Source organism: Falco punctatus (assembly GCF_963210335.1).
Source record: "Falco punctatus genome assembly, chromosome: 7".
Classification (NCBI taxonomy): Eukaryota; Metazoa; Chordata; class Aves; order Falconiformes; family Falconidae; genus Falco; species Falco punctatus.
In genome coordinates this window covers 18,634,934-18,650,819 of record NC_137587.1, presented here as the reverse complement: position 1 = coordinate 18,650,819, position 15,886 = coordinate 18,634,934, and the positions used below count along the sequence as shown (strand labels likewise).

Below are 15,886 nucleotides of genomic sequence, written 5' to 3'. Positions count from 1 at the left end.
ATGGCTTACCAGTACACTTAGCCAATGTAGCGGATAACTGCTGCCAGATAATGAAGGAAGGACCTGCTTCCCAGATCCCATGTTTATGGCACACTTCCAGCCTATCTAACCATTATTTGTGCTTATCTGATTCTGCTGTGAACTGATGCAAGGAACTTAAGCTGGCAGAAGGTTAACAGTAGGAAAGAGAGGAAAACTATTGATTATTTTTCTGCCAGTTTAGGTGTACAATTTCAAAGAATCCTGTTCTGTTTGGTGTCTTTCAGAATGTTTTCTTCTTTAATGCTGTGCCAACTGAAAATGTTAGTGTGGGTGAATATCACTCGTTATTTTCATGTTGTGAAATCCATAGAAAAAAGTCTTACTCTTGCGTGCTTTCTTTTTTACAGAATTAGATGCATTCAAAAAACCCTTAACTTTTAACTTGGTACTAAATGTTATCAAATATTTTTGAATTTAAAGCTAAGAAAGAGTTATGTTGTTATTCATATGGAACATAAGTTTTGGAGAACATTCTTATAGCACAGCTGAAATCTTCCAGAAAGTTGGGGGTTTTTGGTGGTGTTTTTCCTTTTTTGTGGCAAAAAAAAATTGCTCTATGGAGAAACTTTGTCACATGTTTTTTCTTGCATGAGAAACCCTGAAGCTTCTTCAGCATGTTAGTTTTGATCTTGGTAGAGAGTTGCTGGTTTTGTTCTAAAACTGTGTGCATGTAGGGGTGTTAAATAAACATTAACTTGTCTGTATAACTGAGATTTTCTCTAAACTTTACTCTTTTGAGCAGACTTTATTAAGGTTATGAAATAACCTTTGTGGGTTAGGATCAAGAGTCAAATTTTTCTGTTCTGCAGACAGATGCTGCTTTGAGTGAGCTTTTTGCATAATTTGTCATACTTTTACTTCATCATTGGTATGGTTGCAGAAGTACAGAGCTTTTCAACACATACAAATTTATAACTGATAGGTTTATTGAAAGAGACTGTCTTACCCACTGACTCATTAAGACTAGCAAAATAGCAATATTCTTTGAAAAGTCTGTTATTAAACTGTTGAGGCGAATATATACCCTCAATAAACTTTGACTCCGTGATGTTACGGAACTCCTCGTGCATGTTCTTGACAGATGGTTGTTGAAGTCATTAATACAATTGCTTTTGCAGTTTTAGGAGTGCTAGAATAAAACAACAAAATGAAACACTAAGAATTAGGTATGCTATTGGAAGTTTTCAAACCCTGAGTGGACAAAGCCCAAACCTGCTTGGTCTTGTTTCAATTTTGACCTTCTTTTGAGTAGGTGGTTGAACAAGATGACCTCTTGCAATCCCTTTTAGCTTGGATTAGTCTATAATACTGTGACATTAAAACAAGAATTGAATCCATTTCTGAATAAAGTCAATCTGTAATGCAGGTCAAGATACTTCTATTTAGGAACGGCAGATTTGGTAAGAAGAAATATCTTTTTGTAGAAATTTTCCTTAACCTAACCAGAATAAGTATAATTTGGGTTTAGTATATGACCTACAACATTCACATATGTGGATCCATATGTATGCAATATATAAACCCCTGACTTTGCTACACATAGCAAATACATAGGAAGGAATGCCACAAACAAACATTGTGGCAATACACTTACTTTGCAAGGTTTTCTTGAAACTTGTTATTTCCGTCAAGACAGAGGCCTCTCTTTTATTTTTAAACTCATATTTTTGACTGAATGTTTGTAAGAAAAACATTCAGCTTTCTTAAGTTACTGTCAATTTGAAGGTAATAGAGCCTGCCAGGTTTTGTTCAGGTCCACGTGACAATTTTGTATAAATTGCTTGATGAGTCTGTGTAGTTGCCAGTAACTTTCATGTCATCATTTCCACTGAATTAAAGAAAAAATACTGTTTTTCTGTTGGTGGAAATGTATTGGCTCAACAAGTTTAAAAAATCAGAAGTCTCTTTATCTATAGCCAGCAGCTGGACAAGCTTTTTACAGGCTCTTTGCTCGCAGCATGGCTCATCCTTGGGGAAGGGAGGTAAAGGACTGCTTCTACAGTTAACGCAGATTGTTGATTCTGTACTGCGTTACCCAATTAGTGCAGAGTGAGTGCTGAATTTTTAATGGTACCATTCTAACAACATACCCCATCAAATATCCTTCAGTTTGGAGTTTTAATCTAAATGAGTAGGGCTAAATTTTAGATGGTGGTTTTGTAGTTTGGAAAATCCTGTATCTATTGAGTGAAGTCTTGAAATAGGTAGTTTCCAAAATAAATACTTCCTTGACAGGCTTTACCAAGTTTCCAACTTTACTTCTAATGTTAGAGAATAGAGCTTTTGAGACTTTCTTCCTGTGAACATACATTGCATGGATATTAAGTTTAGTTTTATCTATGAGTCAACGGTTTTAAAACTGGGTCTGTAGAAGTGCGTAGTGGTGGTTCATTCATTTTGCCCCTGTAAGCCACCCATTTGAAGGACCTGCAGCTAATCATGTGCCAGCAGGTTACAGGGGTGTTTCTGAGAGAGTAGTGGAAAACATACATCAGAATTTATGGAGTCGTTGAAAGGGAAGGTAGTCTGCCATTTAAATCAGTAGTTACAAACGAAAGAACCAAGTTGTTTGCCTGTGGGGCTTCCTCCCCCTCCCCGGCTCAGTGAGTCTAAAGGAGAGGTTTAGCTCCTAACAGAAGCTGTTCCAATTCAGTGAGGTGTAAGATTCATGCAAAATATGGCTATAGCTTGTGGAAATATTAATAATGATCTGTGAGAAAGATAAATATGGCTTATAGCCTCCTGGCACTTGATCATGTTAGAACTTTACTGAGTGCAAAGAATATTTTGAGGTGTTTTTTTTTCCAGTTAAACAGTAATGAGAAAATAGTCTCTTTCATTCAAAGTTTTAATCAGTTCCAGTTATTTGCATTGCATAGATAAAACAAGCAGGAACTTTGAAGCAAAGTAATTTGGTGGACAAGGTGGTTGTATTTACTTTTTCACTGTTACTGTGGTCAGACTTGTGAATATGGTGTCTATTGAAAACAATTCAGTATAGGTAAGCTAAAAGCTCAGTTTTTGGCAGGTGTTGCTGAGTATTATCATCAAATATTCTTTTCTGTCTCTGAAAGAGGCTATGGTATCTTATTGTATCACTGCATTAAGAAAATCTTATTTATTAGGGAAATTCACAAGTCTTATCTTTCATTTACTTTTCTAAAATTTGGATTAAGAGCGCTAAATAAGAATAGTTTGGGGGATTGTATTCCACTCTTACTTCATACTGACCTTTTTATATTGTTCAAACTTGCTTTTTTTTTCTCTGTACAGAGATTTATCATTAATATTCCTAGGTAGGTAGAACAATGTGTTCGCATGCTTCATGGGATTTTCCTAGATAGTGGAGTATGTATATAATATACTGACAGACATGTTTACCTTGTCAATTCACTATTGGTATTTTTATTTTGTTTTTATTTTTAAAACTCAATTCCTGTTTGTCTATATCATTGTGAATTGCATTTCAAATTCTGTCATTGAATTTCAGCCATCTGTCTAAGTAAGTTCACGAAGATAATGTTCTGTATTGTTTGTTGTAGGTAAGGACATCTTGATTCTAAACACATACAAACTTGAATGAGTATCAATAAAATTGCAGTTGTACTTTGTCTTTTGTTAAAAATCACATTAATCTAAGAAATGTGTTTAAATATGTAGGTCTGCTTTTGTTTGCCATAATTCTGAATATATATTCTGATTTTCTTAATATACTTTACAGTTCATATTTTAAAAAGCCCATTACACTTCCACCACAATAAATCAGAAAATGTATTCCTTTGCCAACTTCAGATTTAATGTTAATAAAAGTCTACTTACGAGACAGAGGGACATATATCTAGGGGTTGTAATTAGGTAAATGTGGAAAAATCAGAACAACTTAACTTTTTTGAAGATTGTTATACTATATATAACTATCATAAGGTATAAGCCTATCAATCATTGTGATAGAGAAAATTAAGCTGTCAGGGGATTCTTCTGTATCTTTCTGGATATAAGGTGAAAAAAAGTGCATTTAATGAGCACTGCAACAAAAAACTGAAATCTTTTTGAGATTGTGTTGTATTCATATTGTGCTAAGATAATTCCTGGTGTAATCTCATTGCTCCTGTTTGGCTACACCAGTGATAATTTTGAACCATGAAATTAAAAGCAGGTATGTCTTTCCAAGAGTAATTTAAGTCATTAAAGTGTAACTGTAAGTCTTTCACATTTCCACTTACATCTGCCTAGAGGAACCACTCAGTAGTTAATATCAGCCAAGCTACCTTACTTCTTGTCACTCATACAAGCCCCTGTGTACAGACTTCTATTCTGCAAAACATTTGAAGTGTAGAGGTTGTGAACTGCTTTGTTGCTTCATTAGATGTTTTTTTGACCCTATGACTTAGAGTTCCGCCTGTGAGAATTTGACTGTAACAACAGATGCTCCTGAAATTGGCATGAAGAGGGGAGGAGAAGTTGTCTGTGCGTAGACACCTTACTATCTTAAACACAAATGAGGAAAAGATATATGCCCTTTCATGATGCAGCTGATAGTCAAGGTCAGGTTCAACCCACAGGATATTTTCATTTTCATTGCTAGCCTGTTCCCCTGATGAGAAGAGAAATTGGGATTGAGACAGATAAGCCTGAATGCCATTGCACTTGGCCACAGCCTTACAGCAGTTTCCAAGAAGGGGAGATGGAATAGTCAAGGAATTAGTATGTGCTGTTGGGAGAGCAGGAAATGTAGGGAGCAGACAGTGATTATCACTGTCAGTGAACATGCAAGTATCCGTGCATGACAGTGGCTGTTTATTGTGGACTCCTGTGTGGATATTTAAGATGTCTGAGGTATTGTAGGTAAACGTCCCTAATAAAGAATGGGGAAGATTAAGGAAATGTGTGTATTTTTGAGAGGTGTGACATTCAAAACAGTAATACAGAAGTTACAATAACAAAGGGCAAAAGTAGTGCTTGATCTATATAATTGTGAAGAGTTTTTGAAGATAAAATGAAAAGGTTATTGTATAAATTTGGGAAGACGGCGAAGGAGAGAAATAGCTATGCTTTTTCTAACAGATCAACAAAGAAGCTCAAACTATGTTTTCCTACATTCTGTAAAGTAACATCCTCAGGAAGAGAATTGGGAGAAGTACTACAAAATAAGTAAGAATGGAAGTCTAATAATGCATAACGGGGAAGGGCAGGCAGCCCAAAGAAAGGTAAACAACCTATGTTGTTTCTATAGTCCTCCCAGTAACTGTAGAATATTCTAAGTGCTGACCAAGATTAAATGTTTTAGACTTTTCTTACAGTTAATAGAACTCGACAGAAAGAGGGCTATAAGCTTTAACTGCTGTGGCTTCCTAAGGGTAATAAATACAGTTTTAGAAAGTCTTAATGGAAGCTCTGAGTTTAATGCACTTTTCGGGGTTTTTTCTTTTTAAGGGCTGTGAGTTCAACAGTTCTTGTTGAGTGTTTGCACACGTGTGCTTGACATGCTAGGACTGACTGCACTTACAGTGAAGAGCAGCTGAGTAATTGAAGCAGGATGTAAGAGGTCACCTGCATTTTCTCCATTGTGTACTTAGCCTTGGTTTGATCCAAACCACTGGGTTCCAGGGAAGTGCAGAAGGATGACCCCAGGGGAAATGGCCTATTCAGAACAATGTTTACGTCATTTTGACACCTTCATTCCAGTACTGTGTGCATCAACATGTTCTTGTCTGTAAAAGTCAAACAGAAAGCCTGCTTTCCTATTTTTTTCTCAATACCATCCATCCCCAACCCTGTATGCAAAATTACTGTATAAAGGAGGATGTACTAAAATATCCTTCTGCTGTGGTAGAGACTGTAGATTGGGGTCACATATGCTATGCATTTTGCTTTCCTTCAGAAGGAAAGTGGAATCATCAGCTCTGCTAGAGGATGAAAATACATTCCTTGGTGGAAGACCCCAAATTGTGCAAGCTCCTCTGCAGAGGGGCTTGGCTCTTTCACAGTGGTTTGGACTTTGATGAACTTAGTGTTTAGGCAGAACACTGTGTAAATTTTTTTGCTCTTCTGATACGCAAAACAGTCTGAAGGTTTCCTGGTTTTATTCAGTTGGGCTTTTGCATGCTTTCCCCACTTCCAAAATTTCAATGAAATGTGCAGATGGTAATGGATGTAATACTATCTGAAACAGAGGCACAGCAGATAAAGATTATACCTCCTGTGGTATCGTGGTGCATTATAGCACTGAGTGAGAATGTGTAGATGTAGTTCAGTACTGTTTAAAAGCTTAAGTTTTTCTCCTTACCTAAGTAATACTGTTTTAAAGGTTATATTTGAGTTGGCTTCTAGAATTTGTTTCAGCTTGTATCATTTGTTATTTGAGGATGGGGCAGGGGGGAAGTTATTTTATTGCACTACACATGGGAGTGATGTTTGTTCTGTACTCATTGAGATTTGTTTTCAGTAAGTTATGATGGCACTGGTAGCAGTATATAGTCTAGCTGAATAGTTAGCTAAGAGGAAAGTAATGAAAATTTATGCTTATGTATTTCTGTTGTTACTTTAGGTGGTAGCTGTCTCGTGAGATGATAGAAGCAAACTATTTTCTGAAGCTTCTCTGATCAATTTTTTTTAAATGTATGTGATGATTTTAGTGGTGAAGATGCATCTTTAAGTTGTTTGAATGTTGACTATTCAAATGTGGGCATTCATAGTTTTATCTTGTAGCATAGCAGTGCATCATGCAAAATTTTCTATTAAATATTTATTGGAAATGTAAGCAGGTTTGTATTTGAAGTTTACTTATTGCAAAAGTAAACCTCAGGACAGTACTTGGGGAACCAGACTGCACAACTCCTATTAACACTGGAGGATTTGTGGTTTGTTTATTAAAGTTCAAGTTAACAATTTTACTTCTAAGACATTAAATTTCCTTGAGGTGTGCTGTATAACATAGCTAATAACAGAATGTGAAAAATAATTTAGGTCAGTTTAAGAGAAAATATTTAAATCTGTATTAGTTTATTGGAAGCTTGTTAAAATAAGAAGGTGATACTCCTGTTTTACTTATTTATAATGTCATAGTTGCCTAAGGTGATTCTGATGTTTTCTTAAAAACAAAAACAAAGTACAACACAGATCTATCTCTTTGTAGCACTATACTTGCTTTGACTTATGAATTGTATGAACTCCAACTTATTTTGCCTTTTGGCCTTTTGTTCTGTTGAAACTATAGCTCTAGATCAGGCCCTGGTAATAGAGTGTTGTGACTTCATCCCCTTGCTCATGCAAATAATTGTTTGTCCACAACAACCATTTTACTGTATTTATCTGATTAATAGAAAGACAAACGAATTTAACTAAAAATTGCACAGAACCAGTAAGAATGCACAGAATATTTTCCTTTTTGTCAGCTGTTTGCCAGCTGGGAGTGTATTTGTATAATTTTTACAGGTTTGAATCTGTTTTTATGCTCTGATGAATTTACCGTTCCTTCATGCTGTTCCTAGCCAGATCTCTCGGACAATGCTGAAAGAAGCTTGTTTATGAATTTTTCTTGGGAGGTCATTATTCTAGTTCTGTTTTGCTACTTGTATGATATGCTGGGCAGTCATTTTTAAGACATCAAACATGGGAGAATCTAAACTTTCACAGTTGTGTTTGAGGATGCTTTCAGTGGACATCTGTGTAAAAGCCATGTAACAGGCTTCACTGCTACTTTTGGTCATCTTTATTATATTTTCAGAACTAAGGAGTAGTAATACTCCACTGTCCACAAACTACTGCTTCCTATTTTTTCGTTTGTGTCAGTCTTCTTTTTATGATGATGTACTTGTATATAAATATGGTATTTGGTGTGCAACAGGGACTTATTTGGCATTGATAGAGGTTTTTCTATTGCATAACTGGACACTAAAGGAACGTGAAAATCTCAAACAGTTCATACTTGTCTAGCTGAGCCAAAATGTAACTACAAAATTTTCTACAGGGTAGTTAAGCCTGCTTCATAATAGAAATCAATCTGGAACATGTGCTGCATTGCTCTATGTCCTTTCTTGATCTATGAAAGTAACTCATCAATTATAAAACAGGTTAATGAAGTGGTGGTGGTTTGTGCCTGATAGTTGCCTTGCGCAGTTGTTCTTTACCAGGTTGTCCAACGTTGTACCAGCACGTACATGTATGTGCTTAAAGAAACCTTAATGTAGTTTCAGAAACACAGTAACATTTCTGTCAAATGGCTTTAATGAAGGAAATTAATTTGGTTAATTATTCCATGTTACTTGAGTCAACACCCTGTAGCTGGTTATAATGGAAATTCTTACATAGATCACCCTTTCCATATGTTTTTCTCCAGTATTCTTTATGTTGTCATTTTCCTCTTGTGCTCTACAAACATCAGTTCTTTCTGCAGTATCACTGCAACATTTGGACAGAGGTACTGTGATTAAATTCTTAGTTCTGCTCCCTGCATGTTGTGCTTAGTTTCAGGAAGGGAGCTGTTCATTATGGGCTTTCAGAACAGAAGGGAAACCCGTGGAACTTGCGTCAGTGTCACCGCGTGACCCCTGTAAGAACTGAGGCTTCACTAGGTGCTTTTAATTAGACAATTGATGAGTTACATACAGTTCAGGAAGATGGTAGCACCTAAAATTGATGGGGGATCCAGGCTGATTTATCATTCTGGGTTTTGATTCCATGGTTGGAGGAGTTGTATGAATGACTGTCTAAATACAGAACAAAATACTGTTGAATTGCAATGGCTTAACTGTCTATTTAAATATCACAGGTAGAGGATGATGATGATACTGAATCACAAGAGGAAGAAGAGAAGGAAAAACTGAAAGGCTATTCAAGAAGAAAGATTTTTTCCAACTGGAGCCGCTATGAGGATACAGAAAAAGAGGGACAGAGTGAACATGGAGAGTCACAGAGAGGAACAGACTTCCATGTATTGCTTAGCTCAGCAGGTAAGCATTTCTACTTTACAGATAGGGGTTTTGTGTGTGTGTGTGTGTGTGTTCTTTGTTTTGTTTCGTTGTGGGGGGGTTTATTTATTTTTAGTTTTGCATTTTTAAATGTTGCTACTTTTCTGACTGTTGTCCTTGATGGTGAAACAGGACACTAGAATATCATTCCTATCTGCCTCAGTAAGTCTGCCATTGATGTATTTGGGAGTGTTCGAAGTCTCCATGGGAGCAGTCTTATCAGCATACAAGCTGCACTGAGCCAGGGTGGCTGGGGAGTAAAAGAGGGCTGCTGCATTTACAGCCTTCTTGTGAAACTCCATGGGTCTGAGTGTGTGCAGTTACTTTGAGCCTATTCTTGCTGTCAATTTCTTACCAATCTTGGTCATTGAGTTGCTTTCCAGAAAAGAAACAAAGTTGCTAGTGTGACTAAACAGCAAAGCAGTTAAGCAGCTGCTTGCTGTTGTTTGTTTTGACAGATTTGTAATCAGCACTGTAGGGATGTGTGCATGAATAGCATTACTCTCCTTGAGAATAAAGATCAGTGGTTTTCCAGTCTTCAAAGGAGATAATAGAATGAGGAGGTGGAGAGACAGGCTGTACTAGATCCTGTTTTTTTTTTTTTTTTTTTAACCTATATTATGGGCAGTTGCACAAAAAACAGTTGCCCAAAATTGTTTTAGAAACTCTTGATGCTATTGTGTTGGCATGTTTCAGTAAAAAGTTGCAAACTATGTATTATGGGGCTTTTTTGAGCAACCTGGAAGTTCTGAAATCTCTTGAATCTAAATAATTGGATTTTTCAGCCACAGCTTGGAGGGGTAAGTTAGCCATTATCTGTGATAAAGAAAAAAGAACCAGAGCTTGCTTTCTCTGTGCCAGAATGAATTTCTGAAGCTGTTTTGCATGACCATTGCAGAATTGGGCTTAAATTGCCAGTTTTAATCATAGGATCATGAGATGTGTGATGACTTCTCTGAATGGTGTGTTGCATGGTAGACAGTGTTGGGGTCAAGATGCCTGGTATGTACCTCAGAGCTGGATAGGCAACATAGCTTGAGGAGCAAAGTAGATATCACAATTTAAAACTTCTGATTTTTTTATTTTATGTTTTGAAATAGCTTCTGAAGATACATACTTTTTTAACTTTTTTGCCTATACTTCCAACTTGTCCCTGCCTCAAGCCAATCTCCAGTTCAGCACTGATTTGTCTTTTCAAGCAAATATTTGGGCTTGACTAGTCCCAACCTGTCTCTGACTGCATCTTGTCTTTCTACTGTCAGCCTTTGCCTGCCTACTAATTCTTCTCACTGTCCCTTGCTTCCGTTAATTTTTCTTCTTGTCTAGGTTTCTGATTTCCGGTGATGGGTCTTTTCTCAGTTGTTTATTATAAGCCAGCTCCCTTCCGCATATATTCACTAAAATCCAGCTCCGTCATATACATTCTGTCCCTCACTCTGTCCAGTCCTGGTCGTTTCCAGTTCTGAGTTGTTCTGCCTGGGATTGCTCATTTGGCTTACTTTTTCTCTCATCCACTACCACATCTTTTTACATTCCTCTTTGTTTCTTTCCTTGACTAGTCAATCCCAGTTTATTCTTTTCTTTTAACCTTCCAGTTCTAGGCTCCACTACAGTTTTCTCAATCTTCCCTTTACATGCTTTTGTCAGTATACCCTAAATCCTACTCAGTTACCCAACAACATGAAGTGACGGGTTACTGTTTTCAGCTATGGCAGGGATATTGCATAGTGAGGTTGCGGAAATATGCAAGATGACACTTTTTATGAAGTGTTGTACCTAATGCCTGTTAAATGCAGAGTTCTCTTACAGTGATAACCTGGCTCTTCACTCATAACCAGAGGTTAGAGGAAACTTAAGTCAGTTGCCTTGGATGTTGAAGTGACATATGGAAGGTCACTGAGAATGGACTGTTTGGTGATTGTTTGTTAAGTGGCAGCAAGTCTTGCAAAAAATATGTGTATAAACTTTGATTTCTAGAAGCTTGGAGCTTGGCTAAATCAGGCCAGATTTTTCACAAAATGAGCAGAATGTACTTCTCTCGTACAACAACATTGTCCAGCCTGATTTCAAGTTACTGATTCAGGGCAAGGAAGTACTTACAGTTTTTCAAAGGAAGAGCTTACAAGGGCTTTTTTCCTAGATCCTTTCATGGTAGAAAAATGTTCCAGCCATTCTCTGACTTTTAAAAAAAGGTGGTGGTGAGGAAAAACTACCTGAAGCAGTCAATTGACATGGAAAATTTCAGACTGAATAGTTAAAAAAGCAGCTGAAAATAGTCTTAAGAAAGAACTGCCAGGTGGCTTTGATAACAGCTGATGTCACTAGCCTGACAGAGCTTCTTTGTCAAGGCTTATTATATTTGTGTGTAAAGCAGGGTGAAAACTTTAGTTCTTAAGTCTGTTTCTTTCCTTTTTTTTTTTTAGGATTTTATTTTTTTTTTTAATTAACCTTGAATATAGCAAAGCAAACTTTTCTGTATTGCTTTTGATGTTTAGCTGATGTAAACTACAAGTCCATTGCAAACCCTTCAGGGAATACATCTTGAATCAATTTAGTAAAAATGCTGTTGAAGCGTAAAGATCAAGAGAAGTGGAAGTGATAGGATAACCTTACTTTGCTAGAAGAATCTTGTGAGGTTTGAAGAACTGTCCTCATTTTTTGGCAGGTGAAGGTTAATTGTTTCAAAATAGATTTAAGTCCTATATTAGGTTTTTTGTTGTGAATAGATCTTTAGGTTTAAAAATATGCTTTTAAAATGTCATTACAGAGCTGATCAAAATGTATCCAGGGACCTGATCAATTTCCTTTAAATGTGGTAGGCGTTACCAGTACAGCAGCCAAAAGCTGCCAGCATGCACACCTAAATGACTGTGCTATCATGTTGCAGGATGTGATGATTATCAAGATTAAAAAACATATTTATGGATATAAATTTTTCCTCTTTTGTTTTTTTGGCAATGGCTGAATAATTCTGATGGCCTTAAAGGGTAAGAGAGTAATGCTGTGTAGTTCAAACAAAACTGTCTCAATGGTTTTGATATTGTAAGAATACATACGCATTCTGTAGATATCTAACACTTAAATACAATAGGAAATGTGGAATAAAAGTCAAAAGAACAGTCACTGGAGCATAATAGTAATGAACAGTAAGTACAGGAATTGTGAGGTAGCAGTTACTTTCTGTTTCCTAATAAACTGTTGTTTTGGGTTTTATAACCTCCTGCTTTTGGACTTCTCTGTTTAATTATGATGTGTCTATTGCAATATATTGCTGCATTTTTGTGGCCAGTACATACATGAGAATTAGCAACACAGGGAAACTATTGGCTGTCTTCAAAATACTGAATAGATAAACTTGTGGAGCAAGGCTTATGTTAAAGATAGGTTTTCCTTCAACTTTTCTATCTTAAGTATATACTGACAGAGATTTGGGGAAGAAAAAAAAAAAGGCAGAGTGAGTGAAGAATAAATGAGTTTTCTTCTTTTCAATGCTAATTCTGCTCAAAGAAAAAGAATGGCAATGGCAGGGCATGGTTCAGATGCTAAAAAAGAATACTTTGAGTTTTAAAATTCTAGAGAATAGCTGAAAATCAGGTTTCTTTACAGAATTGCCTATCATTTTTACTTGGATTATTGTATACATCAGGGGTATTTGATTGCCGACTTCTACTACTTATGGTTTATGTTTGTTCTGTGAAATTATTTGTCTCCATATGTCTCCACAGAACTCTTGTTTCTGCATCTCTGTTTCTTATACCATTGAGAGATCTAGCCTAGTGAAGAACTGGTTTTTATCAGCTCTGAAAGCTCTGCAAAAAGTAGTGGAAAGTATTTTTAAATTCTTCTTTGCGTGTCTTTATAACTGCATGATGAACAGATGTTTTCAACTAGTACAACTTATTCAACAGATGCAAAACTTCATGTCCTTGCTGTTCACGAGGTGATGTGAGCTCTGTTAGAACATAGAGGTATTGGTTACTCCTTATTACACACCAACAGCTTTAAGATATTAGTACCAAGTTACCGGTCTTGAAAGAATATTACAATGTTGCAACTAAGGATTGGTAATAGGACACCTCAATATTCCTAGTATATGCGCTCCTGAAATAAACAGGTAAGGGTATGTGCTCCTCCTGCTTCTTTCCTTGCTACCTGATTCCATGAATGTTCTCTGAGCCTCCCTGATGTGCTGTATTCTCCTGCTTCTGCTTGTAGCCTCATTCCAGCACATCAGAAATTTCCTTTCTTTTTTGATGGTGATGTGGCAGATAACATTTCACAGCTGTGGAGGCTCTTTACCAAGTGGTTTCATTTCCACATGCAAAGGTTTTAGTTGTGAGTTACACCCTGGGCAATCTGCAACTTTGGACTTGTTGACAGACCACGAGAGATGATGCTGTTTTATATACCTGTTGATATCTGAAATCAACGGAAGTTCAGCCTCTCCCTCTTTCCTCCCTAGCCAAAGTAACTTTCTCAAACAAACAGAAAAACCCTTCCACAATAAAGATTTGCAGTAAAATCACAGGACTTGGCATCGGTGGAAGCTGGCTCTCCATCTGCTCTGTGCTTCCTCCTGAACTGTTCCTAATGTTACAGAAATTCATCTTTTTTTGTTCTAATCAAATGAGCTGTCCCTTTTTTTTTTTTTTTGTGAACTAAAAATAGGAAGTGCCAGATTTTAAATATTAATTACACTTTCTCAATAAATTAATTTTCTTGTAATAGGTAATTCGTGCTCATTATATATGCTTTCATATCTGTTCCCTTCCCCCCCCCCAAGTTTTATCTAAAATGTAACCAAAACTGTGTGATTGAAGTATAGAAGTATAATGTGATTCAATGACTTGAATGCATATAAATGTAGGATAACATTTCTTATTTTCATTTTAACATTCTGATATCTTAAAACTATGTGACCATATATCACATGTGACAATATGTGTCAGTGATAGTACTGCAAAACTAATGGTAATGAAAGAAAAATCTGAAAGGTTTCAGTTTTTCAGAGAGATTTGTATGCTTTGTGATTTAGAATCGGATAGAATAAGACTTGATACTAAAGAGGTTAAATTTTGTTCTCATTAGAATCAGTGTGGTAAGCTTTGTTCCATTCTTTTAATTTTTCACGCCTTGTTGTCATGCATTTATTTGTTAAGTTCCAGATTTCTAAATCTAAAGTTTTCTGACCGACATCCTTCTCTAATATTGGGCCTTAATCTTTTGCTGCTACTGTATATTATTGATGGTATCTTTACTGTATATTTATACCATATATTTAGGTATGTTTTGGTTATGAAATCACAAATCTGTAAGTTTAAATATGGAACAATTTGTCCTTATTCCTGTCTTGCTTCTTTCATGTCCACTACTTGAATTTGTGGGTTTGAGAGCTAGCTAAAAATATCTATTCACCTGATTCACTGTTTCTTGTGTTTAGTCATGTCTTTTTTTTTTTTTTTTTTTTAAATAATACCTCTAAACCAGGGATCCTCAAACTTTTTAAACAGGGTCCGGTGCGCGAATGAAGTGGCAGGCAGCCATCTGCGGCTGCTTGGTTTCCCCCCCTCAACCCCCGGCGGGGGGGGTTCTGTAAATACCGGGGGCCGGATTGAGGACCCTGGGGGGCCGTATCCAGCCCACGGGCCGTAGTTTGAGGACCCCTGATCTAAACCCAGTTCTGTCTGACTAGGCCTCCTGTTGGTTATCATCGTTTCTGCCACATCATTGTCTTGGACTTTTCTGCCAGTGAAATCCTCTAAACAAAAATGAATTACTTTGACTCTTGCACTCAAGACATAAATTTAGTCTTCCGGTCTTCATTTTCAAAATTCGGTATCTTATTGCTACTATGCTCCTGTTCTCTTTCTCCTATTTTTACTTTTTTACTTATTTTCTGCCTTTCCTCCTTCCTTTGCATTTTCCTTTTACTCTATGAACTGCGATTTTCCTTGTTGCCATATATTACTTTTGATTGATTTTAGCCTTTTTGTTTGGATTCCTTTTTACACTTGTGATTCTGAACCACTGTTAAATCACCTGAATTAGACTGTAAGCTTTTTAGAGCAGGGACTTTCTTTGCTTGCCTGTAAAGTATTGGTTCTTTTTCAATAATGATGTTAGCAGATATTACTTCTATGGTAATATTAGATGATGTTGATTGATTTGGAGGAGCTGTGTTTGTTTTAATTGTAATAATTTTGTTCCATCTCTCAGCAGCCTACATTAGAGAAAGAAATCAAAAATAGAAATAGAAATTTTATAGAATTCTATAAACCCAGAATTTTTTGTTTATGGTAAGGATGATAAGAGTATCAGATCGGTTTAATTGCAGAAGCCAGATTTCATTTACTGTTCTGTTTCTCATAAGGATAGATTGATTCCTAATATCAGTTTACAAACAAGATAACTGTGATAGGAATGTTTCCTTGTTCATTGACGGATGCTCCAAAGCAGTGTTGTGATCAGACTACATGTGAACCACCATCAGAAGAGACTGACAGAACTATACTTCTAGCAGGATTCTCAGAAACTTGTTTGCAGGGAGTACTGCTGTTGATAAACTTTGGTTTTGGAGTGAAAGAAGGTCTGCGGAGCAGGCAGTGCTCTAAAAGACACAGAGTGCCTATGTCTTCCTTAAGCTCAGTTGTGGCTCCTCTTTTCTTCTTACCCCATTTTGGTCCTGAAATTCCTCCTCATGTCTGCTGCTGATCGCATGGGCTCTCCTAGTCCTTCTCTTCCCCTTTTAATACTTTCAGAGTCATACCTATTTATTTTGCCATTGTTCTTTCCCTGATCTCATCCTGTTGCTCAGGAGTTCCCAGTTCCTACATCCAACTTCTAGTTTGCACTTTCTCTTGATCCTTCCCCTGTTC

The 15,886-nt window shown here is 36.6% G+C and overlaps 1 protein-coding gene across 1 annotated transcript in view; it reads left to right on the top strand.

Moving 5' to 3' along the window:
* Positions 1–15,886, top strand: part of AVEN (apoptosis and caspase activation inhibitor) — a 94,291-nt gene that overhangs the window by 13,530 nt on the left and 64,875 nt on the right. Inside the window, exon 2 of the mRNA XM_080395896.1 lies at positions 8,813–8,993. Coding sequence (XP_080252022.1) covers positions 8,813–8,993 — 181 coding nt within the window. The remainder of the gene's footprint in view (positions 1–8,812; positions 8,994–15,886) is intronic.